Raw genomic sequence first — 27,206 nt, forward strand, 5'->3', positions numbered from 1 at the left:
GCGACATATTGAGGAGGTGAGGAGGTGGGTGGAGACCTGTTCTCCCCTACAGAGGAGGGCAGGATGTCCTCCAATGGAGCAAAGCTCAGGGAACAAAGGTTCAATTTGGATTCCAAGAAGTACTTCCTGACAGTTAGGACCCCGAGGATATGGAATGGGCTTCCACGGGAGGTGGTTGAGGCCCCATTGGTGAGGGTGTGCAAGGATAGGCTGGACATGCACGTGGTAGGCATGTCATGAATGGAGCCTGCTGGAGCTGGGGGTCAGACTAGATGGCCCGGGAGACCCCTTCTGATTTGCTCTGTTTTAATGTTTCTATGCTATCTGCCCACATTGAAGAGCTATCAACTACCCAAGACACCCTCCCTGAGAAGTAGCAGCAGCAACTTCTTGAAGTTGGGATCAGCCAAAGCCCCACAAGCTTATGTTAAATGGTTAAGGCAAATGGGAAAACAGTGTTCCTCCATATCAGCCTTCATGAGTATACTTGTTATGATAAACATGAAATAGAGGAATCTTTTCCAAGGCAACCTGTTCACAGAGCTGACTGTGTATTGTACTACAGTAAAGAGGAGGAAATAGCTACTTCAAAATGAGGACAGTTGTGAAAGATCAATATTACAAAACTTTTCCACAAATATTCTACTGAACAGAAAAAAACGTTGGTAATGTGTCAACCTGCCCACTTCTACTCCCAACCCCAGCACATGGGCCTGTGCTAATTGTTCTAACCTTGGGGGAATTGGCATTTGGCAACTAAGGGGTGAAGAAGGTGCTATGAAAATGGCAAAGTGGACTTTGGAAGACTGTCTGCAGAGGCGCCTGGTTGGTGGTGGAAAATAGAGGCATTGCACCAATTCTAGATCAAGGAGTAAAAGGAAATAGAGCCAAAATGCTTATTTTTAAGAGGAATGTGAAGGATCTCACTTCCACAGAAACGTGGCAATTCAGCAGGTGCAAGCTACTTCCTGATCCCCCAATTTTTGACTACAGTTTCAAACTGGGGTAGTAATCTTCAGATCCAAGATCATGCTGTGTGCACCACAGTCTTTGCTCCAAAGCAAACAAGCCTTCAAACTAAAGATGGGGAAACTGAACAAATGCTAAAACAATATTTAGGAACTTCTGAGCCAAAACAATCAATTTTCAAAACCAGAATTTGGAACAGAGAGCCTAAAATCAAGGCTTCTCTTAGACAAGGGATAAGCAACTTGCATCCCATAGGCTCCACAGAACTCCCAAAACCTTCTGGTGTAGCTTCCATCACACCTGAAATTAAGGAGAACCAGAAACACATCTGAATTTGCTTTGCAAATAGAATGGCAACAAGAGGTGATATGCAATGCAAAAATGGGTTCAGACTAGCTTGTTTTAATGTATTTGGGTTCTGTACTTGCTCCAGAAAAATATGTCATTTTGCTTTATTATTCCTTTCCCCACCATTTTTGGTACCTGAGTATAAATGTGGGTGGCCCACAGCTACTCCATGATGGAGCACAAAACAATTTTATCTTCATTGCCCACTGTTGGGAAATCTGTTAATATGAGGAGCAGTAGATAAAGGTTGGAAATGAAGAAATATGGCTCCCAGACCACCCTGCCAATGGCCTGCTATGGCTGGGTTGGGCTGGGCCCTGGAACAAACTAGGATCAGATACATTTAGCAAAGTCAATTAAAAAGCAAAAGGTCAAACCACAGGAATACCCATCTAAGAAAAAAGGCAGATCCAAAAGCAAGATCTTATCAAGAGCTTGCATGCAAGAAGGAACAGTTTCCAGTGACTGTAAACTGAAATAAATAAACTGAAATGAATTGCTGTTGCAGCAATCCACAGGTCTCAAGAGGGTTATTATCTGGAGTTTCCAAAGCTCCAGTGAGGACTGAGCTGCAGCACATTAGAAGAAGTTCTCCTTGTGAAGAGAGCCCTTTATTCATGAAAGACTTTTCTTACGAACAGGCACTCTTCATGAGGTTCTGTCGGCTTGCCTCTTGAGATGCTGCCGTTCTCAGGGGGCAGGTGTTTACTCAGCTTCTTCCAGGTAAGGATCTATAGCCATCCCCCCAAAGTAGCCCAGGATCCTGGCATGGGGTGCTTTTCTGTGTTATTTGTTTCTGGGACCTCTGAGGAGGATTTCTCCAGCAGGCACATGACATCCAGACACTGGAGGAAACAGAGAAGGTACTGAGACAAGAACCCCGAATGACAAGAGTGGGAACCAATTGATTCCTGGGTTGCCCCAAGACAGAGTGCACCAAGTGGGACTGGGTTCAGGGTGAAATAGAATACAAGGACTGAACATTCTTCTCTGGTGAATGACAGGAAACCTCGAGGAGATTCCTGGCTCCTCCACTGACTTTCTGGCTACCTGATAGAATTCAAGATAGCTGGCAGAGCATTACAAAAACAGCGCATCTGGGAAATAGGTAGAGAGATACAGAAGAGGCATCCCAAGGGGTAGTCAGATGATGTTTTGCAGCTGATCTATGTTGGCTTTCAGATTGGACCTTGTTTCCCACCAAGACTCTGTCCTGGTCAGCTTAAAGGCACCATTGTGGATTATCTAGTGACTTAGACATCAAAGGGACTTCCATGGAGCAACACTTCTTAATTTTATTAGTTCAGACCTTTTGCTCTTACTGCCTTTCTCAGAACAAAGTGAATTTTTTGACCAGGGGCCAGGGTCATGCCAACCAAAAAGACCAAGTCCATGCCCAGGAAAAGATACTTCACAGTCTGAATTGAATGGTGATATGGCACCTCCTCCCATCCATGCCCACAAGCCAGTCAGAGCAATTGCTGGATCTTGCTTCAACACAGCTGATAGGAGGGCTGCTATTTCGGATGGCTATAGTCTATGCCCAGTATCAAAGGGAACACGCATGGGAGAGTCTTCATGCACTCTGGTCCTACAAGTGCACTCTGGTCCTTCATGCACTCTGGTCCTACAACATAGGTCCCCACCTATGCTGTGGCGGTGAGGGCGGCGAAGAAGAAATTCTTCTCCACTTCCATTGTCGCCTCACAGTGCTGTCCAGTGGAGCTCTTTTGGGTGGTACAGGGGCTGGTACATCCTGGCCCCAGGAAAGATCCTATGCCGCCCTCGGTGGCCCGCTGTGATGACTTTGCCCAGCACTTTAAGGAGAAAATCACTCAGATTCGTCACGAGCTGGACTCCACTAGTGATTGAGATTCTCTAGGGGAGGTGCCAATGTCGCTGTCTGGTCACATATTGTTGGATGAGTTTCAGTTGTTGCGGCCTGATGATGTGGACAAGGTGCTTGGACAAGTACATCTTACCACCTGTTTACTTGACCCTTGCCCATCTTGGCTACTGACCAAAGCCAAACACGGGATTGGTGCCTGGATCCTGGAGGTCATCAATGCCTCTGAGGGACGGCCGGGTGCCTGTCCCTCTAAAGGAGGCGGTGATCAGGCCGGTCCTAAAGAAGGTGTCCTTGGATCCAGAGATGGCCGCCAATTATAGACCAGTGGCCAACATCCCGTTCTTGGGCAAGATGTTGGAACGGGTGGTGGTGGGACAACTCCAAGCTCTCTTGGATGAGACTGATTATCTGGATCCATTTCAGTCCGGCTTCAGACCCGGGTACAGTACTGAATCTGCCTTGGTCGCCCTGTATGATGACCTGTGTAGGGAGAGAGACAGGGGGAGTGTGTCCCTATTGGTCCTCCTGGACCTTTCAGTGGCTTTCGATACCATCGACCATGATATCCTTCTGGATAGGCTAATGAGACTGGGAGTAGGAAGCACTGCTTGGCAGTGGTTCTGCTCCTACCTTGATGGCCAATTCCAGAAGGTGGTGCTGGGGGACTGTGGCTCTGTGCCATGGCAGCTATTTTGTCCCCCTTGCTATTCAACAGCTACATGAAACCGCTGGGAGAGGTCATCAGGGGGTGTGGGCTGTGGAATCATCAGTATGCTGATGATACCCAGCTCTACCTCTTTTTTAACCAGTCCAGGTGAGGCAGTGGCTGTACTGAACTGGTGCCTGGCCGAAGTAATGGGCTGGATGAGGGCCAATAAACTGAAGCTCAATCCAGACAAGATGGAGATCCTGTTGGTGGGTGGTCTGAGCTCCTGGGTAGGTGACTTGGACCTTGTCCTGAATGGGGTTGCACTCCCTCTGAAGGACAGGATGCACAGCTTGGGAGTTCTCCTCAACCTGGAGGTGTCCTTGGAAGCTCAAGTGACTGCGGTGGTGAGGAGCACTTTCCTTTAGCTGCGGCTAATATATCAGCTGCGTCCCTACCTGGAGGACGATTGCCTAGTGACAGTGACGCACGCATTGGTTACTTCCTGGTTGGATTTCTGTAATGTATTGTCACATAACCCCAGTCCTCTACCAGCCTCACTGGCTTCGCATCGAAGTCTGGGCTCAATTCAAGGTGTTGGTTATCACCTACAAAGCCCTTAACGACTTGGGACCTAGATACTTGAAGGAATGCCTGCTTCCATATTGGCCCTCCCACCCCTTGAAATTGGCGGCAGAGGCCCTCCTCCGGGAGACCTCCGTGAAAGACATCAGGAGGCAAAGTACCCGGAAGAGGGCCTTCTCTGCAGTGGCGCCCCATCTGTGGAATGCGCTCCCCAGAGAGGTCTGCCTGGTGCCGTCTTTATTTGTTTTTAGGTGCCAGGTGAAGACCTTTTTATTTAAACAATATTTTAATAATGTTTAATATTATCTATAGGTTTTAACTTGCAGCCTGAATGAATTGGGTTTTTAATTTGTATAATTTGTATTTTTTGGTATTATGTTTGTCTATTTATGTGAGCCATCCCGGGGCATTCAGCGATGGGATGGCATACAAAAACTCTAAATAAATAGGTAATAAATAAGTGGGATCCTGTGGGCAGCTGGTTGACCATGGAGAGAACTGAATGCTCAACTAGATTCATATTTGGTCTGATCAAGCAGGGGTCCTGTTCTGCTCTCATGCTAATGGCCTCCCCAGGGCTGAGGACACCATGGTGGCTTGCAGGGTGCAGTGCAGGTTGCATACCACCCCAATTCTGTCTGCTGCCTCCTCCCATCCTCTAGTGTTTGACGCGACTGCTTGACTCTGCTAAATGGCAGGGTCATCCCTGATAAAAGTTATCTTGGGTGAGTATGTGTTCTTCAAGGAGATGGAATCCAGTCCCTTTTTCCACAATAGCAGCAGCTGCTTCTGCCTCTGGAAATTGTCAGGTAGGGCCTCAGCTGCTCAAGACAGACGTATAAAGCAGCCAGACTTGCAGAAAGTTCAATGAGATTAATCCAGTTTGTTTGGGTTTTTTTCACCCCTTCCAGTAACTCCAGCCATTCTGGGGCTCTTGCATTTGCTGCCAATACACAGTCCCAATACACAGTGGACTGTGATCGCTTCCTGGCCCATTCTGAGGAATGAGGTCTTCATTATTTGACCCTATAAAAGGGAAGTAAGTGGCAGAGAGAGAAAGACAAAGGGAGAGGACAACTCTGCTTTCTGCTCTCTCTCCTTCATCCAAGCAGGAGAAGACTCTTAAACACCAAAGGTAAGAAGCTGGTGTGGATGGGCTTCAGCATTCTTATTGACTCTGCTGATTCTCTGCATTTGTACCTACCCTTCCTCTGAAGAGTGGTGTGCATCTGGGTGGGCAGAAGATAGATCTGGATCCACTGGAAGATCTCTGGCAGGTTTACAGTAAATCAACAAGGATTTCTGATTCTCAATTATCAGAGAAATGACCCCACTCCTATCCTAAATTGTACTGTACCCTCTCCTTGATATGATACCCTTGAATGCTGTCCAGAGCTTCTGGACTACAACTTCCATCATCCCCACCAGCCGGGGTTGGTGAGACTTTTAATTCAATACCTCTGGAAGGTACCCAGCAGACAGAGACGTATGGTGCATTGCATAAATGAGGGACGCTTCAGGGTAACCAAAAATGAAATGAACCATTTTGAAATGAAACTTTCCCGGGCTCTGGATTCTTTAATTCTGCAGCTGGAGAAGCTTGTGGTTTTAGTACAAAAAACAAAATAGGTCCCTTAAGCCCAGAGTCTGCCTACCTCTAATCTACAGTGCATGTCTCCCCACCACCCCATTTTATTCTCACAATAACCCGGAGGGTTGGGTTGGACAAGGAGATGGTGACTGTCCCAAGGTTATGCACTGAAGTTCCTATCAGAGCGCAGCTTTGCAACCAGGTCTGTTTAACCCTGGATCAACCACTGAGCCACTCCATTGGACTGCTTCTCTTTGTTTCATACTCATCAGCTGTTCCTACTGAACCGAGTCAACAAAGAGGAGCTGAGCAACCTGCATCTTAGTTTAATAGCCACTTCCCATTGGCGGGCACAGGAACTAGTTAGTGTGGGCAAAACTCAGTCTAAAGAGGAAAGGATGTGTTTCTGTGCTGATCAGCTTTTCATGGGATGTCATTTCTTTGGGCCAGGGACGCTATTCATGCCTGCTTGCAAGAGGGAGTGCTTCTGGGCTACCTGAAAGAGGTGAGAGCAAGAACACCACTAAGGGAATCCTGTTTGGACCAGGAGGATCTATCATCTTTCAAGTGACAAATGTTCCTTTCCTGCCAAGGTCCTTGAGTTATGGTTCTTGACCAACTCCAAAAGGTCTTGATGAGGTCATTTATCTGGATCCATTTCATTTGGGGTTTGGCCTAAATTTTGAGACAGAAAGAATCTTGGCACTTTGTATGATGACCTAGATCAGGAAAGAAATGGAGGAGGGTGGTCTTGTTGATTTTCCTTGATCTTTCAGCACCTTCTGATACTATTGAGCTTTGATTCCTTCTGGGGTGACAATCTGAGCTTAAATGGGAGGTCCTGCACTGCAGTGGCTTTGCTCCTACTTGGATGGCCATCTCCAAGGGATATAACTCAGCCCCATGAACTCTGCTCTATGCAATTCCAGCAGGAGCAGGTGTTTTAATTGTCAATCGTTTTTAACATGGCTTTTGACTGTTTTATATTTTTGCATGCAAAAAAGTTTGATATTTAGTTTTAGTATGCAGTGGATGGTGCAGAGGGTTTTGGCTATGGGGAAGGACAGAGATTTAAGAAAAAGTGAAGTGAAGTGAAGTGAAGTGAAATGAAGTGAAGTGAAGTGAAATGAAATGGGAGCTTGTGACCAAGGCATGGGAAAGCTGATTCACTGAAGGGAGGCATCCACTGAAGGAGTCTTGTCCAAGTGCCCTCCAAACTCTGGATCCAGCACTGCTAAACTGCCTCTCCCTTTCTATGTGTTCATTGAGACACTGCATATGCACATTTTTGCGCAAGATCTAATCTGAAATCTTTAAAGCTGTGCAAATGGAAGGAACTGTCCTGGCTGCCAGAGCTCTTGTGAAATGAAGCTGGAGCTCCAAAGCACTCCTCCCATTATTTTCCAGATGAGAGAAGCCACCTTTTTGCATGTACAAAGTGTTCTGTCACTGCATCTCTGTACTGGGAGAAGCTCCTCCTGTTGGTAATTCTCTGTGTCAGGCAGCTGTTATGAGCCACCCGCTCTATTTCAATCCAAATGACATTTTTTTTTAGGAAATCTTTGTAACACTCATGATGTGGAGCTATAGATTGGAGAAGTGGACTGTGGGGCGTTAAACCAGCATTCCTTAACCTGGAACTGTCCAGATGTTTTGGACTGCAGCTCGCAAGAATTCATGACTATCAGCTACGCTGAACAGGACTACTGGAGTTGAAATCCAAACTATTTGGAAGGCACCAGGTTGTGGAAAACAGCAGCACAGTCATATGCAACAAGCAAGCCAGAGCTTTTAATAGCATCTCTTCTCCAATTTCTTCTTTTGCAGCCATTGCCATGATGAAGAACCTGCTCCTTCTGGCTGGGTTAATGCTACTGAGTTGTGAGTAAGCTTGGTACCCTAAACACCCCTGCCCCCTCTGCTTTTAGGATAGCTATGTGAGTACTGGGCTTTTTAATATCCCAAAGGGAAAATTTCCACATTCTCTCAGTGTAGTAAAGGAACAGAAAGATGGATTTATTTATTTAAAGCTTTTATATACCACCTACTACAAGCGTCTTGGGACGGTTTTACAATATGAGGGTAAAAGCAACACAAAATAAAATAGAGCACAGCATCCAACTACCAGTAAATAAAACCCACCTTAAAACTAGTTAAAATTAACATAATGGGAAAACGCACCTTCTAATGCTTTCGAAGAATGATATTTGCTTTCAAAAGGTATATATTTGATTCACTCAAGTCAGGATACTTTCAAATGAGGTTGCCCTGTCTCAGTTCACAGAACTGTATAAATGTCCAGACAAGGGTACCTTCTGCCTGTGTAATGCTTCCACATTTTTCCATTGCTTCTCCCATCATTTTTCTTGCCACAAAAAACCTGTTATGGAAGACAAGGTGGAATCACTACACATCATTATTTCCCACACTAGGGCCCCTCTATTTGGAAGCAACCTTAATTTCTTTCAAGAAAAACATGGCGACTCAACCCAACCTCCCCCCCCCCCCACTGCCTCCCCAGTATTAAAGCTTATCCCAGCAAAGATGATGCATGAAGCTTACAGCCAGACTGGGTCTTCCATTGAGACATAATGGGAAACAGAAGATTGAATTGTATTGAAAACAGTGGATCCTTCCCTTTGCTCCTTCTTCTTGGGGAAGGGCTGCAGTGGTAGAACATGAACTAGGCATGCTCATGGTCATGGATTCCAGTCATCCTCAGGTAAGACTGGAAGAACTCTTGCCTGAAAAGATGGAGAGACACTGCCATTCAGTGTTAACAATGCTGCATTGATGGATGAAAGGTTTCACTCAGTATAAATTCTCATGTTCTTCTTGCATCCCCAAGATGTCAAATAGGAGTCCAATGAACTGGAAATAAACAATCTTCTCTTCTTTCACCCCACAACCCAACTCAACTCAATGGAATGCATTTCTTTAATCATCACTAGAATTTCACTCCCCTTATGTATCCAGGCTTCCATGGGAAGACATTAAATGGCTTTCTGGTACTGAAAGTAAATATTCTGGTAGAAGCAGCCAAATCAGTCATAAGCACATGTGATGGTGAAGTGCGATGCACATGTTTAATTCCAAAGCTACCCATGGTCATACAACTAGGAAAGCAGATGTGATAGTCCTGATTGCATCCTTGCGAAGGGAGATGGAGGAGGAAATCACAAGGAAAGTATTCAGTCTTCCACCTCCATCTTTCCCTAAGATGCCGGGGCATCTGATTCTGCCCTCTAGTCTCTGATACCTAATCTGTTTTGATATTTGATTGCTCTTGCCTGCCTAGTTTTGTTTCTACAGGTCTCTTCTGTTCTCCTCCCTTCAGCTCAGGGCAGAGCAGCATTGCAAGGAAAACAATTCATCACGGGCTTCATGGAGAATTTTGAGACAAGATCACCCTCCGAAACAAGTCTGAAGCTGCTCCTCACTGGTTACCATAACTCTACCCTGGTAACGGTAACAAAGGTCAGAGCCTCCACCCGGAAAATGGTTTCTGTCCGAGAAGGTGAAGTGCTGGCTGTGCCGGTTCCAGTGACAGCTGAGATGCAAGGCAGCAAAACATTTGATGACTCTATATTGATCCAGGCTGACCATGACATTTCTGTTGTCTCAGTGAACAGGAAGTTATATTCCATTGCAAGCATGACCGTCTACCCCGTCCATGCTCTTGGCACACTGTATTATATCGTAACCCCACTTGGCACAAGGAGAACGAACTACTTAAAAGAATTTGCAGTCATAGCCTGGAAGAATACAGCAACAGTTGAAGTTTTTCTGACTGGGAATGTGATCTTCAAGGGAAGGTCCTATGCATCAGGGAGCAAACTCACTGTTATCCTTGCTGCTTTCCAAGCAGTCCAGCTGCAAAGCTCAGATGACCTGTCTGGCACCAAGATTCAGGCATCAGAACCAGTGGCAGTCTTGACTGGGCACGCTTGCGTCCAGCAGAATTATTATTGTGACCATGTTGCCGAACAGCTCCTGCCTGTCTCCAACTGGGGCACCACCTTCCTTGTTCCCCCCATCTCTGTGCAAAGAAATCCTGATCTTGTGTATGTGATTGCTTCTGAAAGCACTCGCATTCATTACCAGTCAGGGCTACTGAAAAGCTTCCAGGACATGGTTGCTGGGGAAGTCAGCCAGTTTGAGGTCCAGTACCCTGAGGCATTTTATATCTCTGCCAATGAGGCGATTCAGGTCCTTTTGTTCTTCACTGGTGTCAAGATAGGGGACATTGGCTATGACCCATTCCTCATCAACATTCCCCCGATAACAAGCTATGGCCTATCCTACTACATTGATGGAATGGAAAAGTTTGATAACAACGTTGCCATTATAGCAAAGAGCTCTGAAGTCAGTCGTATTACCAGGGACAAATCAACAATCAGAGGCTTTCAGTGGAGAGAGATCCCTGGTTCGCAGTACTCATGGGCCGAATATACGTGGGATGGGACAACTGGAACCAGCTCCCTTAAGCATCCTGACACAAACTTTGGTGTCTTGGTCTTTGGCAGCCGAAACTATGAGGGCTATGGCTTTGCCCCAGCACCTTTTGGCTCATTTGGTAAGTATGCTCACATTGTACATACTGGAAACCAAGACTATGACTCATTTTCTCGTTTTCCAGATGCAATTAATTCTCCTGGGATCTTGGGTTGAAAGGTCAAAAACAGGATCGTAACATTCCCTGCATTCATCCAAGCATCAATATTTATGAATCACTTATTTAAAAGATGGACACAGGGCAAGATGCAAATGCCTGTTAGAAAAAGTGTGCTTTTAGTAGGTGCCAAGATCCTGGTGCCTGATTAGGTTGCAATACGAGGGAGTTCCAGAGTTGGCACTATTCTTAATTTACTTCTAATTTATTGTCTTGCATTATGTTTACCACACTCTATTGCAGTAGGACAGTTTTGGAACAGTGAACAATAAAAGATAATTCAGGCAAATAAAAGCCATGCCTTAACAATAAGATCAGCAAAACTATTTGGGTAAAATTGTAGCTGGTTAGCTCAGTTAGACTTCCTGAAATAGAAATATTTTCAGAAGGTGGCAAAAAGAATGAGTCTGGTTGACCTCCAGTTCCACGGAAAAGGTGCTACTGTTCAAAATTGAACTGCAACTGGGTAACAGGTCTATGCAGAGCCACCAAGAGCATAACATTTGAGGTTGGCAAGGAGAGGGTGTTCTCTCATGTCTCCTGGCCCCAAGTTGCTTAGGCCTTTCTGTACTAGAAAGGAAACTTTAAACTTGCTTTGGCAGCTAATAGGCAGCAAGCGTAATTTCTTGGTCATGAGTTCTTTAAGGATTTGTGAACATGTACCAACATATTTTAAAGGACTCTAAGGCCCAGTCTGGGACAAGGAAATACAAGATGATGGCATATCTCTCAGTTTCAAGCTATCAGCACATCTTTCATCCAATAATAATTTGAGATTATAACAGCTGTCCTGCCTTTAGCATTTGGAAAGTTTATCTGCAAAGTTAGACAGAAATTTCCAAGGGGTCCAAAATAGACATGATGATCAGACACATGAAGGCTTCTGTGGCTTCTGTGATTTCTAGTAGAAGACCTGCCCAGGACACTTAAACCATTCCTTCCTGGTGTGTTTCTTTTCATTTCATTTTGTTTTGTTTCATTTTGCTAAAAATCACCTGCATCATGGAATGAAATGGATGCACCCCTGTCCATACCTGGATCTCTTGGATGGAAAAGTGTCAGCTAGAAAGCAGTCCTCAGACTCTGAAAATAGAATTCTGGTTTTATGCAAACAGCCTGAGACACATACCTCCAAGAAATTACAATAAATAAAAAAGTAGACCACACAATGAATAATTGCTCAGCAAAGAGCATATTGTCAGATACGTCCTCTCTTTCTTTCTTAGTGCTCATCTCCACTGGAGAGAAACCCAGAAGACAGGGTGGTTCCCAAACACCCACTTTTCTGTCCCATCCTGAAAATCTTGAATTTTGCAACATAGCTCCTTGCAACTTACTGCATTGTGTGTGCGGTATCTGAGTTCCTCTGAGATGTGCATGCTCTGAATTGGCATGGCTTTTGAGGATTAAACTGTGAAGGAGTATGATATAGATGCAGTTATCTCCATCAAAACAAACCTCTCATTAGATTAGTGATCCTGAGAAGTCACCTGACCGGTTTTGATCAATATTTCTTCCAGATCCTGCCCCGACCACAAGCCCAATCAAGCTGCTCTGCCCTGAGAACAGCCACTATGAGTCCTGTGGAAGTGCGTGCCCAGCTACTTGCGCTGACCGATTGGCCCCTGCCAGGTGCACCACATCCTGTGTAGAAACCTGCCAGTGTGATGATGGCTACGTCCTCAGTGACGAGAGGTGTGTCCCAGAGGAGAGCTGCAGCTGCACTTACAACGGCCTGACCTACAAGGCAGGGGAGGAGTTCTGGGCCGATGAGGCCTGCCATACTCACTGCAAGTGTGATCCCAAGTCAGGACGGACTTTATGCCTCAGGTCCTCCTGCAAGGACAATAAGAAATGTGTCATGGTCAATGGAGTCCGGGGTTGTCATGTGGTCAGCTACACCACCTGCACAGCCTTTGGGGAGCCACACTATACCACTTTTGATGGAAAGAAATATGATTTCATGGGAACCTGTGTTTATCAGATGGTGGGGCTCTGCACTGAGCACCCCAGCCTCACTCCGTTTTTGGTCTCTGTGGAGAACAACAACCGAGGCAGTAAGGCAGTGTCCTACACCAAGGTGGTGACTCTGGAGGTCTACAACATGACCATCAGCCTGAGCCAGGAGTACCCAAAGAAGATCCAGGTACAAGTATTGAGCAATGTGAATGTTTGGGAACATGAAATCTGTGAGAGGACTAGCTAGTGTGCCACTCCTCAAGACCAGAGGGAGTTACTTCTATGATATAAGGGAATTTGTTCAATTTGTTTGGTGTTAAAACTCCCATGCATACCTTATGAGCAGAATTAGATCTCTGGGGCAGATCTCTGGTGATCTCAGTTGAACACTGAGAAGATCTTGTGAGAAAGATAGAATCTAAGGTGCAAGAAACTCAGAGGTGAAGTAGATGAAGAATAAATGTAGGATGGTATAGAATAAGAGGTGTAAAGCAAAAGAAGGTTAGGGCATCTTTGCTTCCCTGAGCAGCATTCCAGCTCTGCTAATCCATGTCAGAAACTTTGCCACTAAGTACAAATGTGTGCAAACAAAGCCAAAAGCCCTCTTTCATTTCAGCAGGAAATCAATATGTGGGAATAATGGGCAACTTTACAGGTAGTGAAGAGGGAGGTGTAAGGAAAAGAGTAAAGGGACCAGGGAAGTAAGGACCAAGAAAAGAGAGCACCAAGGAGAGACCTTAGGGTCCAGAAACTAGGCATGATAGGGAGGGAAGGAGGGAAGGAGACTCGACATGGGACAGGATCTGTGAAGGGACAATGCAGCTGGCCATTTGAAAAGCAAGGACCCAAAGAAACACTGCACAATAGAGAGATGGAAATGAAAAACAAGCAGTCAAGGAGAAAATGGGTCTCTGAAAATTTCATGTAGGACTGATAGGCAGGAGAGTCTGAGCTCCACTTGCATAAAGGAAATAAGCAGGAGAGCAGGAGAAACTAGATCCATGGGCTATACAGTCAAGGAAACATAAGTTTGCTTGTTGTTGTTGTTAGTCACGAAGTCATGCCTGACCAATCGCGATCCCATGGACAACATTCCTCCAGGCCTTCCTGTCCTCTACCATCCCCCGGAGTCCACTTAAGCTCACACCAACTGCTTCAGTGACTCCATCCAGCCACCTCATTCTCTGCCATCCGGACCCTTCTTCTTTTGCCATCTATTCTTCCCAGCATTAGACTCTTCTCCAGGGAGTCCTTCCTTCTCATTAGGTGGCCAAATTATTTGAGTTTCATCTTCAGCATCTGGCCTTCTAAAGAGCAGTCAGGGTTGATCTCCTCTAGGACTGATCAGTTTGATCGCCTTGCAGTCCAAGGGACTCGCAGGAGTTTCCTCCAGCACCACAATTCAAAGGCCTCAATCCTTTTGCACTCAACCTTCCTTATGGTCCAGCTTTCACAGCCATACATTGCAACTGGGAAAACCATAGCCTTGACTATACGCACTTTTGTTGGCAGGGTGATGTCTCTGCTTTTTAGTATGCTGTCTAGATTTGCCATAGCTTTCCTCCCCGGGAGCAAGCATCTTTTAATTTCTTGGCTGCAGTCCCCATCTGCGGTGATCTTGGAGCCCAGGAAAATAAAATCTGTCCCTACCTCCATTTCTTCCCCATCTATTTGCCAGGAAGTGAGAGGACCGGATGCCATGATCTTACTTTTCTTAATGTTGAGTTTCAAGCCAACTTTTGTGCTCTCCTCCTTCTCCTGCATCAAGAGGCTCTTTAGTTCCTCTCCACTTTCTGCCATGAGAGTGTTATCATCTGCATATCTGAGGTTGTTGATATTTCTCCCAGCAATCTTAATTCCAACTGGTGATTCATCTAGCCCCACCTTTCTCATGATGTGTTCTGCATATAAGTTAAATAGACAGGGCGACAGTATACAGCCTTGCCAAACTCCTTTCTCAATTTTGAACCAATCAGTGGTTCCGTGTCCAGTTCTCACTGTTACTTCTTGACCTGCATATAGGTTTCTCAAGAGACATATAAGATGGTCTGGTACTCCCATCTCTTTAAGAACTTGCCACAATTTTTTGTGATCCACACAATCAAAGGCTTTAGCATAGTCAATGAAGCAGAAGTAGATGTTTTTCTGGAACTCCCTAGCTTTCTCCATGATCCAGCGTATGTTGGCAATTTTATCTCTAGTTCCTCTCCCTCTTCGAAATCCTGCCTGTACTTCTGGTACTTATCGGTCCACATACTGCTGTAGGGTTTTGAACATAACTTTGCTAGCATGTGAAATGAGTGCAATGGTGCAGTAGTTTGAACATTCTTTGGCATTGCCCTTCTTTGGGATCGGAATGTAAACTGACCTTTTCCAATGCTGTGGCCACTATTGAGTTTTCCAAATTTGCTGGCATATTGAGTGTAGCACTTTTACTGCATCGTCTTTTAGGATTTTGAATAGCTCAGCTGTAATACTGTCACCTCCACTAGCTTTGTTGTTGCTCAGACTTCCTAAGGCCCATTTGACTTCATATTCCAGGATGTCTGTCTCGGGGTCAGTGACCACCCCTTCGTGGTTATCAGGGACGTTAAGCTCTTTCTTGTACAGTTCTTCTGTGTAATCTTGCCACCTCTTCTTAATTTCTTCTGCCTCTGTTAGGTCCCTGCCATTTTGGTCCTTTATCATGCCCATCTTTGCATGAAACATTCCCTTCATATCTCCAATTTTCTTGAAGAGATCTCTGGTCCTCCCTCTTCTATTGTTTTCTTCTATTTCTTTGCACTGTTCATTTAAGAAGGCTTTCTTATCTCTTCTAGCTATTCTCTGGAATTCTGCATTCAGTTGTTTGTATCTTTCTCTTTCTCCCTTGCCTTTCGCTTCCCTTCTTTCCTCAGCTATTTGTAAAGCTTCCTCAGACAGCCATTTTGCTTTCTTGCATTTCTTTTTCTTTGGGTTAGCTTCAGTTGCTGCTTCTTGTACGATGTTGTGAACCTCCGTCCATAGTTCTTCAGGCACTCTATCAGATCTAATTCCTTAAATCTATTTGTCACCTCTACTGTATATTCATCAGGGATATGATGTAGGTCTTACATGAATGGCCTAGTGCTTTTCCCTACTTTCTTCAACTTAAGCCTAAATTTTGCAACCAGAAGCTCATGATCTGAGCTACAGTCAGCTCCTGGTCTAGTTTTTACTGACTGTATAGAGCTTCTCCATCTTTGGCTGCAGTGCACATAGTCAATCTGATTTCTGTGTTGACCGTCTGGTCTGATGTCCATGTGTAGAGTCGTCCCTTGGGTTGTTGGAAAAGAGTGTTTGCTATGACCGTCGTATTCTCTTGACAAAATTCTACCAGCCTGTGTCCTGCTTCATTTTGTACTCCAAGGCCCAACCTGCCTGTTATTCCAGTTATCTTTTGGCTTCCTACTTTAGGATTCCAATCCCCCATGATGATAAGGACATCATTTTTTGGAGTTAATTCTAGAAGGTGTTGTAGGCCTTCATAGAACTGGTCAACTTCAGCCTCTTCAGGACCAGTGGCTGGGGCATAGACTTGGATTATTGTGATGTTGAATGGATTGCCTTGGATTCGAACTGAGATCATTCTGTCATTTTGGAAATTGTATCCCAGTACTGCTTTTCCTACTCTTTTATTGACTATGAAGGCTACTCCATTTCTTCTGAGGGATTCTTCCCGCAGTAGTATACCTGATGGTCATCTGAATTAAATTCTCCCATTCCTGTCCATTTTAGTTCACTGATTCCTAAGATATTGATGTTCAGTCTTGTCATCTCTTGTTTGACCACATCCAACTTGCCTTGATTCATGGATCTTACATTCCAGGTTTCTATGGAGTATAGATCTTTGCAGCAGCGGACTCTCCTTTCACCACCAGATACATTGGCAATTGAGTGTCCTTTCGGCTTTGACCCAGTCGCTTCATTCTTTCTGGTACTACTAGTACTAGCCCTCTTCCCCAGTAGCATATTGGACACCTTCTGACCTGAGGGGCTCATCTTCTAACATCATATCTTTTTGCCTTTTGGTACTGTCCATGGGGTTTTCATGGCAAGGGTACTGGAGTGGGTTGCCATTTCCTTCTCCAGTGGATCATGTTTTGTCAGAGCTCTCTGCTATGACCTGTCCATCTTGGGTGACCCTGCACGGCATAGCTCATAGCTTCATTGAGTTATGCAAGCCCCTTCGCCACAACAAGGCAGTGATCCATGAAGGAGAAGTTTGCTTGTAGTGGAGTTTAATCTATGAGAAGGCCTTTTTCACCTTCTCAGAAGTAGAGGAAGTCTCTCCCAGTTTATTATTATGCTTGTAAGCTGCCCAGTAACCCAAGCCAGGAGAGGATACCATAGATAACTTTGGAAAAGAGGCTGCCAAATGCTTCTGAAAAGCAATGGAAAGTAGATGCTTTATCTTCATAGGACAAACTCATTGCTGACAAGCGGCAAGCAATCCTATCCAGCTTGGGCCACCAGAGTTCAATAAATCTGATAAGGCAACTCATTTTTATTTATTTTATTTATTTATTAAAACATTTTTATGCCGCCCCATTCACCGAAGCCTCGGGGCGGCTCACATCATTTTCTGTGAACTGTTCTGCTACTAATTATAACCAAACTGAATCCTTGGTTCTGAACTCCCTGAAAGCTTTTGAAGGCATCTGCTATATGTTTTCCAGGTCAATGGAATCTCTACAGATCTGCCATTCTACTATGAAAATAAATTGAAAGCTGGCATCATTGGAGTTTATGGCTTCATTAAGACAGACTTCGATGTGAGAGTCAGTTTTGACTGGCACAGTCATGCCCGGGTCACAGTTCCGGACATTTATGCTGATTCTGTGTGTGGACTCTGTGGCAACGCCAACCACGACTCCAGTGATGACTTTGAGACACGGGATGGTGGTCCAGCAACAGATATAGTACAGTTTGCAAATAGCTGGAAGCTGAGGGAGGTCCCAGGTTGCTCAGCAGGATGTGGCAACAATTGCCCAGTGTGCAGTCCAGTAGATGAGCTCATGTACAAAGGTGCAGGTTACTGCGGGATTCTCATCCAAAAGAATGGGCCATTCAGGCAATGCCATGCAGTCATTGACCCAACATACTACTTTGATGACTGTGTCTTTGATACTTGCTTGAACAGGGGTCACCGGGACAACCTCTGTAAAGCCATCGGTGCCTATGTGACGGACTGCCAGGCTCAGGGCATCCAGATTGGGGAGTGGAGACTATCCACATTTTGCAGTAAGTGTTGCTTGCTAAATCTGCTTGAATATTAGGGCCACCCTCACCCTGATTTAATTTTGATTTTTAATCTGGTGGGGGTTCCAGTGTCTTGCATAAAATGTGAACTTTCAGTAAGAATTATTGTTTGCCACACAGAAATATACCTGAGACTTCTATGTATAGGACAGGATAATACATACATACATACTTACCACAAGGATAGGGAACATGTGATCCTCTGGGTGTAGTTGGACTGCAATTTCATAATCAGTCTTGAAGACTGGCAGGTGTTGCCATCTTACAACTGAAGGACCACAACCTGCCCAATATTGCTATTTAGGGTTGGTTCCTGAGTCTGTAATGGCACCCCAGTGTTAATATCATGCTCACTTTCATTTTTATACACCCCAAATCTCCTTGAGGTATGAGTGCAAAAATGCAGAATGTTGCAAAACTTTTCATCTGAATTGCTCCATAAACATAAAGTAGCAATTGCAGCATTAGAGTTTGCACCATATTGGAGTCACTTAGATGCACAGCACCTTGAATGTTTCATTCTCACCCCTAGCACTGGACACAAATAGACTCACAAACATACACTGACAGGGATCTAGATGATTCCAGGCTTAGTACCCAATAAAAGGAACCTTCTAGTGACTGGATGAACAGCAATTATTTGCTTAATCGTGCTTGCATCCATCTGAAGAAAAAGCACACTGTTTTTAGAAGATGCACGTCCTGCCAGAGAAACCACTTCCATAACAGAGACATTCTCTCTCTGGCTAGAGCAGGGGGGGAGCACCAGTTTCAGCCTGAGTGATGTTTTCATTTCAGAGAAGCCCTTAAAGGCCCCAGAGAAGCTTTTAGGAGTGAGTGGGGCCAAAGGCAAATGGCATAGGCCACCAAAACACCTGCATATTACAGATCTTACTGTCAATAGCTAAGACTCAGGAAGGGCTTTTCAATCTTTTGGGATGGGGACAAACCCATGCAAAAGGCAAGAACCTCCAGCTAAGTGGCTGTAAAGGGAAAGGGGCGAGGCCAGGAGAAGGAGGTGGGCTGTATGAGGAACCCTGGAGGAAAAGATTTTGCCCAAGGGCTGAGGTTCTACACCACTGAGAGAGGACAAAGAAGGTGCAAGCTGACTCTGTCCATGCCTCATTTGTCCGATACAGCTACTTCAGAGATGTCTTTTCCACATCTGAGGAAGCAGATGCAGTACTAGGCCAACTGACTTGAAATACATGAGATATATTTCCTAATAAACACTTTTAGGATGGGACTTAGAAATCATAATACCAACCTTGCAAATATTATATTTGGTGAGAAATACAAACTCTCACCAAGAGAAATGTGCATAGAAGAGTGTAAGCCCACCCACCCCTCTGAATGCAAAACAAGGTGTCTTGATGGTAATATCTATTCAGTGTTCCTGCAAAGGTCAGAGAAATTCTCCTCACTCTTCTCTTCCAGCTTTTCCTTGTCCCCTTAATTCCCACTATGAAATCTGTGGAAGTGGCTGCCCCGCTACCTGTAATCAGCTTTCGGCATCAGAAACGTGTGAGAGTCCCTGTGTGGAAGGCTGTTTCTGTGACTCCGGATTCATCCGCAGTGGGGATGAGTGTGTCCTTCTTACTGAGTGCGGCTGCATGCATGAGGGCAGATACTACAAGAAGGGAGAGGAGTTCATTCCCACCTCCTCTTGCCAGGAGACATGCCAATGCACTGACATTGGCGCCATCAAGTGCCAGCAGTTCTCCTGCGGACCACATGAGGAGTGCAAGGTGCAGAATGGCATCCAGGCCTGCTACCCTCTGGGATATGGAACAGCTGAAACATTCGGCAATCTCCATTATATTTCCTTTGATGGACGGAGTTTTGACTTCCGTGGCTCTGGCATGTACACCTTTGTCAATGTATCTAGCAAGGATACCCAGGGGATGAGGTTCTCTGTGCTGGTGGAATATGAGAAGCAGGATGATGGCATCATTCTACTGAAGTCTGTTGTGGTCTACATTAATGGACATACAGTTGTCATGCACAGAGGAATGAAAGGGAAAGTTATGGTATGTAGGGATGGATTAATTGGTCATATTTATTTCTGTTCAATTTCTCATTTTTCCAAGTTTGTTCAGTCTGATCTCTCATTATTGTTTTAAGGTCCACATGACATTGATATACTTTCTCTTAAAATACATCTTTTCTCTGCAAATGATATCTTCATATTTAATGCACATGTTGAGTATTTTTCCTTAATATGCCCATTTTGGTTATCCTGATACATGCATTTTTCTATGTATCAAGTGCATTACAACTTTAGAAACCCACAAATACAGTTATGCAACCAGATTCCAATTTCCCCTCATCCCAAATTGTATGTGCCCATCATGTTTAACACCTTTCTGTGGAACACTGGTTTGCAAATAGCATTTGCACACGTGCATGAATATGTGTCTATGTCTGTGCTTGCCTGTGTAAGTGAGAAGACCTAATACCCCATTAATATTCTTTATTCTTTTGCTGTTGGCGTTGATATAGCTGGATGGAGAATTTTACTATTTGCCACTCAACAGCAATGATAGGAAATCATCCACAGCGGAGAAATTTTCTGGTTTCCAGATCATCCAAGAAGGATCAGGAATAACTATGAGCTTACTTTCTGGTCTGACTATCTTTTATGATACCACCTCATATCTCAGAATAACTCTTCCCCTTGGTCTTGAGGAACAAGTGAATGGTCTTGGTGGCAACTTCAATAATGACATCAGTGATGATTTCATGATGCCCAATGGAACTTTGACCGAAAATGTGAAAGAGTTTGGAGCCTCATGGAATGTCCCTGTTGCTGGAGTCAGTTGTGCTGATGGATGTGTTGAGGAACTCCCTGAATATAATGCAGACCAGGCAATAATATATGGGGACAAGACTTCCTGTGGAATGATTAAGTCTGAGGCAGGCCCATTCAGTGACTGTCACTCATTGGTCAGCCCTGCTGTGTACTTTGAGAACTGTCTGTATGATATGTATGCAGCCAAGGGGGCACAAGATTCCATCTGCCAGAGCCTTCAAGCCTATGTAGCCGCGTGCCAAGCAGCTGAAGCAAAGATAATGCATTGGAGAACAGCCTCATTCTGTCGTAAGTCTTCTCTACTTTTCTCAAAAAGGGCTTCCCCAAGCAAGTGATCAGAGCAGATGGCTGAGCTATGCTGCCTAGGTCCCTGGTCACCGAAGCTACAATGGGCAAAATTCCTCTCCTACGCTACCCCTAAAGGTGCCACAACAATATTAGGGACTAGATTCTATATCTAGAAACCCCGCAACCTCTTTACCCTCTAGTCCACAATTTGCAGCTCTTTATAGTATAGTATTCTGCATAGCATGCATGTCTAGCATTCTGTTTCTGAACATTGGAGTGTGAACTTCTCAATTTGCCCATACCTCTGTCTTGAATTTACCCTAAACACTATTCCGTTGTATTTGGGGCATGATTGAGATAACATCATAAGGCCGGCTATGGTGCTTTCTTGACACATGTGTCAGAAAAAGAGAAATAGAATCACACTCAATATGAATGTAAGAATGAATAGCAACTATTTTTTTTAAAGTACAGTTCTTTTCATTGGGATGAATGCAATGCCAAGTATTAGAAAGTCCTGTGCTATATTTCTCTGAAATGGGAGTGGGGGAAGACACCCTGCCATGGTGACATTTTGTACAATCCAGCTTGGGGACGTTAGGAACGTGTGGGCTAAGCTTCACTTTGCTGGCTTCATCTTCACCTTCACCCTCTTCACCATCTCCACCCAGCCCTCACCTGCCCAGCTAACAGCCACTACGAGCCATGCGCCAAACTTTGTGACTTCACCTGTGCCAGTTTGTACACTCCGGTCCATTGCAGAAAGAATTGCTTTGAGGGCTGCCAGTGCAATGATGGCTACATGTTTGACGGAGATGTCTGTGTGCCGATAGACAAATGTGGCTGCGTGCGGGATGGTGTCTACATTGCGGTAAGACTTAGCAACTGGGTCCCCACTATGATATTCCCACTTGTTTCAGCTGGGGCAGATGGTGTACCTAGATTTTACATAAGCTGCTTTGCAGAAATGTTTTGCTGCGGCAGCCACACATGCATCTTTTAAATCCACTGATTTAAAAGCAGGAAAAGAAGGAAATGTCTTTTATAAAGTTCATATTTTTCTCCAATTGTCTCAACCATAAACTTTTGCTGGGAATTTCCCAACAGGCTGGAAACAGCGTCCTTTCAAGGAACTGCACAGAGCAATGCACCTGTAGGGCTTCCAACCAAGTCACCTGTGAGGAGACCAGCTGCCAGGACAACGAGATCTGTGGGCTTAGGAATGGAGTGCGCAACTGTGAGCGCAAGGAAGGAGAGTGCAAACTCTCAGCAGAGGGCCAGCTCACTTCCTTTGACGGTGCCTCAGGAAAGTACCTCTGCAGTGGAGTTTATGACATTGCCTCCGTATGCGATGAAAATGCCGCCAGCTGGTTCAGGGTGGCAGTGAGCATTGGACAGGATTGTGACGATGAGCTGGCAGCTGGGAAAGCCGTATATGTTTATTTCCGGGAAGCCTCCATCACTGTGAAAAAGAATAATAAGATATGGGTAAGGGAATGTCAGAAAGAGCAGCACGGGAGGTTCCTAAGTCCACCGGTAAAACTCAGCATGCATCTATTTTTAAAGACATGTTTCATCTGCAAGGCACTTTAAGCTTTGGTTTGCTTAAGTCAGAGTCAATAGTCGTTGTTGCTGCACTGGGACTCAGGAGATCCATGTGAGGAAAGCCACGCTGGAGCCCTGTCTTTTTCTGGAGGAGCCCCAACTGTGCTTTCATTGCAGGAGGAGCATGTGCTAATAAACACATCATAGTTCCTGTCGCACTGGGAACATGATTCCACAACTCTTGTAGAAGTAGGAGGAGATGGAAAGGAAAAACATGCAAGCAAATGGTCCCTTTTGATGCTCTTTTGTTGTACTCATCCAGTGAGCAATATGCAAGTTCACCTTTTTTAAAGTAATCATTAATTGACAGCTCCTGCTGCCCCTTCACATATAAATGATGGGGGGAGGGGGAGAGGAGAAGTGGGGAGAAAAAAGAGGGGAGGCTCTGATGCTGTTCGCTACCATCTTCCCACCTCCCAGGGTGTAAAGCCAGGGGGTTCATCAATCATGTTCCCCACATTCTTTACTCAACAGGTCACCCCATGCCCTAATCTTTCTGTGTTCCAGATAAATGGACTCTCAGTAAAGCTACCACAGAAAGTCTCCAAAGCTGTGTCTGTGAGAAAGGTCGTGGATGGAATCCTGATTGACCAGGCCTCTGAGATGCAGGTCCACATTCGTCCTGATGGGCAGGTGACAGTGAAAGTCCAGGTGGCCCTTGCAGGGAAACTCTGTGCCCCATGTGGAAACTTCAATGGGGATCATTCGGATGACCTGAAGCTACCCAGTGGGAAGTCTGTGAAGAATACTGCTGAGGTCCTTCTTGCTTGGAAGGCCAAGGACTTCTAACATGAGTAAGTTGCCCCTTCTACTATTGCAACTGAAGAACTGAAGAGCCATTCATTTAAAAACTCTTGTGTGGCCTGGAGATTACAGCTTACAGGGAGGGCATGTATTCATGTTTTCATGGGGGGCAGGGTCTTTTTATTGCATTTTTAGTCTGTCCATTTAATTTTGAAGAGAAGGCAAGTCCTAACAAAAATGTGTTCTTGATACACAGAGAGGCCAAACATCAAACATTTCCTCAAGACTGTTAATTGGCCTCCAAGGTGCTAGCTATTTGCCATAAAGAGTGCCTTGGAGGGCAAACAGCAGCTGGGAAAGAATAGACCTCAGGGGTGGGCTCCCAACAATTATCCCCGCAAAAGAAAATTCATGGCTGATTGCTCCAAAAATGGTTTTCTGAGCAATGTCCATCCTGAACCTGGATACAATCTAGGTGTGGCTTCCAATCCAGTTGGACTGGAGAAGGATATAAATGATGAAGCCAAAGTCCATCTTCGCAGCAGAGGTCATCAGAAGCTCAGTGCAGCTGTGAACCCCTGAGCATGGCCTTTCCTTCCTTAATCTATAGGAATGTTTCCCATGTTTACCCTCCTCTTATGAGTTGGATCAAGTTGTCTTCAACCTCTTTCAACTGAATGGCCAAAATCCTTTTTGAAGAAGCTTCCATGCTGCGCTGCATCAAAGGCCAAAGGAGGAGAGAGTAAAGGGATCAGGGCATGACACAATGCCAGTGTATTTTAGCGTAAAATGTTTTTAGCTCTTCCTGCCTGTAACAAAGTCTTAGGACAGACATTTTAACCTTTTGGCATTGGGAAAACACTGCACAAAGCCAGGAAGCCACTAAGGGATTGTGAGAAAGGGTCAGGGAGAGAAGGGTGGGTTGGATCCTTCTCAGAGAGAAGATTGGACCCCAGGAGGGGCAGATCAGGACCTCAGGCCTGAGGTTCTGAACCTCTGGTTTGGATGTTGCTTTAGTTTAATTGAAGATATATAGTTATACAATTAGTATAGGAGGAAGCTGCTCTATATCCTGGTCCTAGTCATGTTTATTCAGTCATGATTCACAGTTATTCAGACTTGCTTCCAAGTATGCATGCTTAGGTTGCCTCCATGGTTCTACCAGCAGCATCAGGAGGTTTGCGGGATCAGGCTGTAAGTCTTTTTTTATCTTCCTTTCCTAGTGACCTCTAAAACCACAGCAGCTGCAAACCCTTCGCTGCCCACTGTCCTCCCCAGGCAAGGCATCTACCTTCTATCCCCAATCACAAAGGATTGTACAGAAGCAGATTCCAGGACCTTTGCTTTGTTCTGCAAGTGAGAAGGATCTTGGAATTGTTGTAGGTCACAAGCTGAACATGATTCAACAATGTGATGTGGCTGCAAAAAGGGCAAATGCTATTTTAGACCACACTAATAGAACCATCTCTTCCAAATCCTGTGAAATCCTAGTTCCCCTTTATTCAGCACTGGTTAGGCCTCATCTGGAGTACTGCATCCAGTTCTGGGCACCACAGTTTAAGAAAAATGCAGACAAGCTGAAAAAGGTTCAGAGGGCAACAAGGATGATCCAGGGACTGGAAATAGGGCCTTGTGATGAGAGAGAGAAAGAACTGGGCATGCTTATCTACAAGAATAGAGGCTAAGGGGAGATGTGATAGCACCTTGCAAGTACTTCACACAAAGGAAGTGCAGGATCTGTTCTTGATCATCCCAGAGTGCAGAGCATGGAATAATGGGCTTAAGCCACAGGAAATCAGATTCTGACTAGATTTCAGGGAAAATCTCCCGCCTTTTAGAGTAGTACAACAATGACCTAGGGAAGCTGCTGGCTCTCCCACACCAGAGGCATTCACGATGCAACTGGACAGACATCTGAGAGGGATGGTTTAACTTGGTGTCCTGCAAGGAGCAGGGGGTTAGAGCTGGTGGCCTTCTGGCCCCTTCCATTCCAATGTTCTGTGATTTTATAATTCAAAATTCTCCAATTGCTTACCAAAGAGCTGCCAAGTTGAACTGATGCTTTGTCCCAAGCCTGCATCGTTTTGGAACATTTAGGTGATATCACGCCCAGTAGCATCTTTCTGAACATGCAGATTGAAGGATGAATGTCACAGCCAAGAAAAAGAAGTCAGAGAGCCTGAAGCCATCTGCTAACTGCACAGAGGCCTATCCATGTGCCATGCCATCCAGAAGTCCCCAGGAATTTCACTTGCTGCGCTTCATTTTCAGCAAAAATGACTCACTACTGCTAATGTCCCTGTCAAGCAATGGAAGTAATAAAATTAAAGCTAGCTGTCAGTCCTGAGTTTTGATTGATGCACTTGATATCCTTGTCCAGTTTGCTCATTGATGATCTGCGTACATCTGTCTTTGACTATCAATAATAGGAGAGGATGTCTGTCTGTCCACCTGTCCACCTGCCAGTGCCATATTGCCAAGACCCTGAAACTTTGTAACCTGAAACATGGCAGGCATACCATGGGAGCCAGGAGGCTGGCATATCAGGGTATTTTTTAAAAAAAACCACACATTCATCCATTTGCATTAATTGAAATGTAACTGAAGTCTGTGGTAACATCTTCAGCTACTACCAGTCTTCCCTAATCAGCACCTGGCTTTGTAGCCCATGCAGTATGGAGCCAGGGAGGAAGCACAGGCTATGGGACAGACATTCAAACCAGTCTCGGTGCCCTGGCAAGGCCCCCATTGGGGGAACAGTGTGGTCAGGCTATAGGGATTGCATCAGGAAAGGGGCCATGCCCAGCAAGCATCGCCTCACTCAGGGTGAACACAATCCAACAGTTGTGTCGGTTTGCTTGAAGCAATCGCCTGTGCCATTCAAACCAGAAATATAACATGGGAAGGAAGCGCGAACCATTTCCCACCACAGTGCCTCTGCTCTGATTTGCACATCCTGCCAGCTGCTTTTACCTGCGGGGACGGGGAGCCACATAGTTGGCCCTCTAGAGGAGATCATTTGGATCTGGAGAATCAGGCAGGGATGCATTTGCGCAGTGGGTTGTCCCCACCAACAGCTTTGGTTGGGCATCAACCCACGCACCACTTTCCCCATAGATTGCTCATGAGACACACATTGGTGCTCCGACAGTTCTTGCCTTGGTTGGGAAAGTCCAAATAAATCCTCAAATAAAAAGATATGTTTTTGCGTGCCCTGTAACACGAAATCTGCCCTTGCTCCACTCCACTCAAAGGGACTAGAACTTTATCCAGTTCCACACACCTGGGAAAAGCAGGCAGCCCTGGGAACCCTATAAAAACCACACCATTTTAAACCTGCTAGATTTGTGTAACTCCTAACTGTTTTATTTGTTATCTATTAACCAAGCCTTCAGTGGGTCATTATGTTTTTTCCCTGATGCCTATAATCATTCCTCAATGTTTCTGTATTATTCCCCATTGTCCTTGCCTTCTCACCCATTCAGAATCTCATCACTGCCTTGAAACTGTGTACATGACCTACAACTTATAAAAAACTCTGCCTGTGCTGGGTTGGTGGCCATACCTCTACCTGACAACTCTATTGTAGGTTTGTCTCTGCAAAGGGGTTTTCCTGGGTTGTTCTCACCAATAAAGCTGCTGAGGTTCGAGGCAACAACGTCTCTTTACGGATGCAAGAGTTCATTCCCCAGGGCTGCTAATTTCCTGATACTTTCAACAGGACCCTGCAGCAACTTCCCAGTACTCTGGTGATGGACAAAAAGCACTGTAAGCACAACTGTTGTGTTTATTTAATGACCAGTGTGTCTGCTCAATTTGTCACTTGGGTGCTGAATGTGAATGGGCAAGCTCATGGCC

At 45.1% G+C, this 27,206-nt stretch overlaps 1 protein-coding gene across 3 annotated transcripts; it reads left to right on the forward strand.

Moving 5' to 3' along the window:
* The first annotated feature begins 2,000 nt into the window (after positions 1 to 2,000).
* On the forward strand, positions 2,001 to 25,688 carry LOC123025963 (IgGFc-binding protein-like). Of its 3 annotated transcripts, XM_044435148.1 has the most exons (13): positions 2,001 to 2,040; positions 5,309 to 5,532; positions 6,439 to 6,493; positions 7,816 to 7,869; positions 9,326 to 10,564; positions 12,181 to 12,806; positions 17,317 to 17,881; positions 19,337 to 19,929; positions 20,402 to 20,999; positions 21,671 to 21,870; positions 22,107 to 22,487; positions 23,112 to 23,398; positions 24,572 to 25,688. In XM_044435148.1, exons 4-12 carry the CDS (start codon positions 7,824 to 7,826, stop codon positions 23,391 to 23,393), a joined length of 4,530 nt encoding a protein of 1,509 aa, XP_044291083.1. In that variant the 5' UTR covers positions 2,001 to 2,040; positions 5,309 to 5,532; positions 6,439 to 6,493; positions 7,816 to 7,823; the 3' UTR covers positions 23,394 to 23,398; positions 24,572 to 25,688. The 3 variants fall into 3 exon arrangements, with proteins under 3 accessions (XP_044291083.1, XP_044291084.1, XP_044291082.1); XM_044435149.1 differs by lacking the exon at positions 6,439 to 6,493; XM_044435147.1 differs by lacking the exons at positions 2,001 to 2,040; positions 5,309 to 5,532; positions 6,439 to 6,493 and adding an exon at positions 7,346 to 7,472.
* Positions 25,689 to 27,206: the final 1,518 nt, after the last annotated feature.

This window comes from Varanus komodoensis, unplaced genomic scaffold (assembly GCF_004798865.1).
Source record: "Varanus komodoensis strain SLA01 unplaced genomic scaffold, ASM479886v1 scaffold29_1, whole genome shotgun sequence".
NCBI lineage: Eukaryota > Metazoa > Chordata > Lepidosauria > Squamata > Varanidae > Varanus > Varanus komodoensis.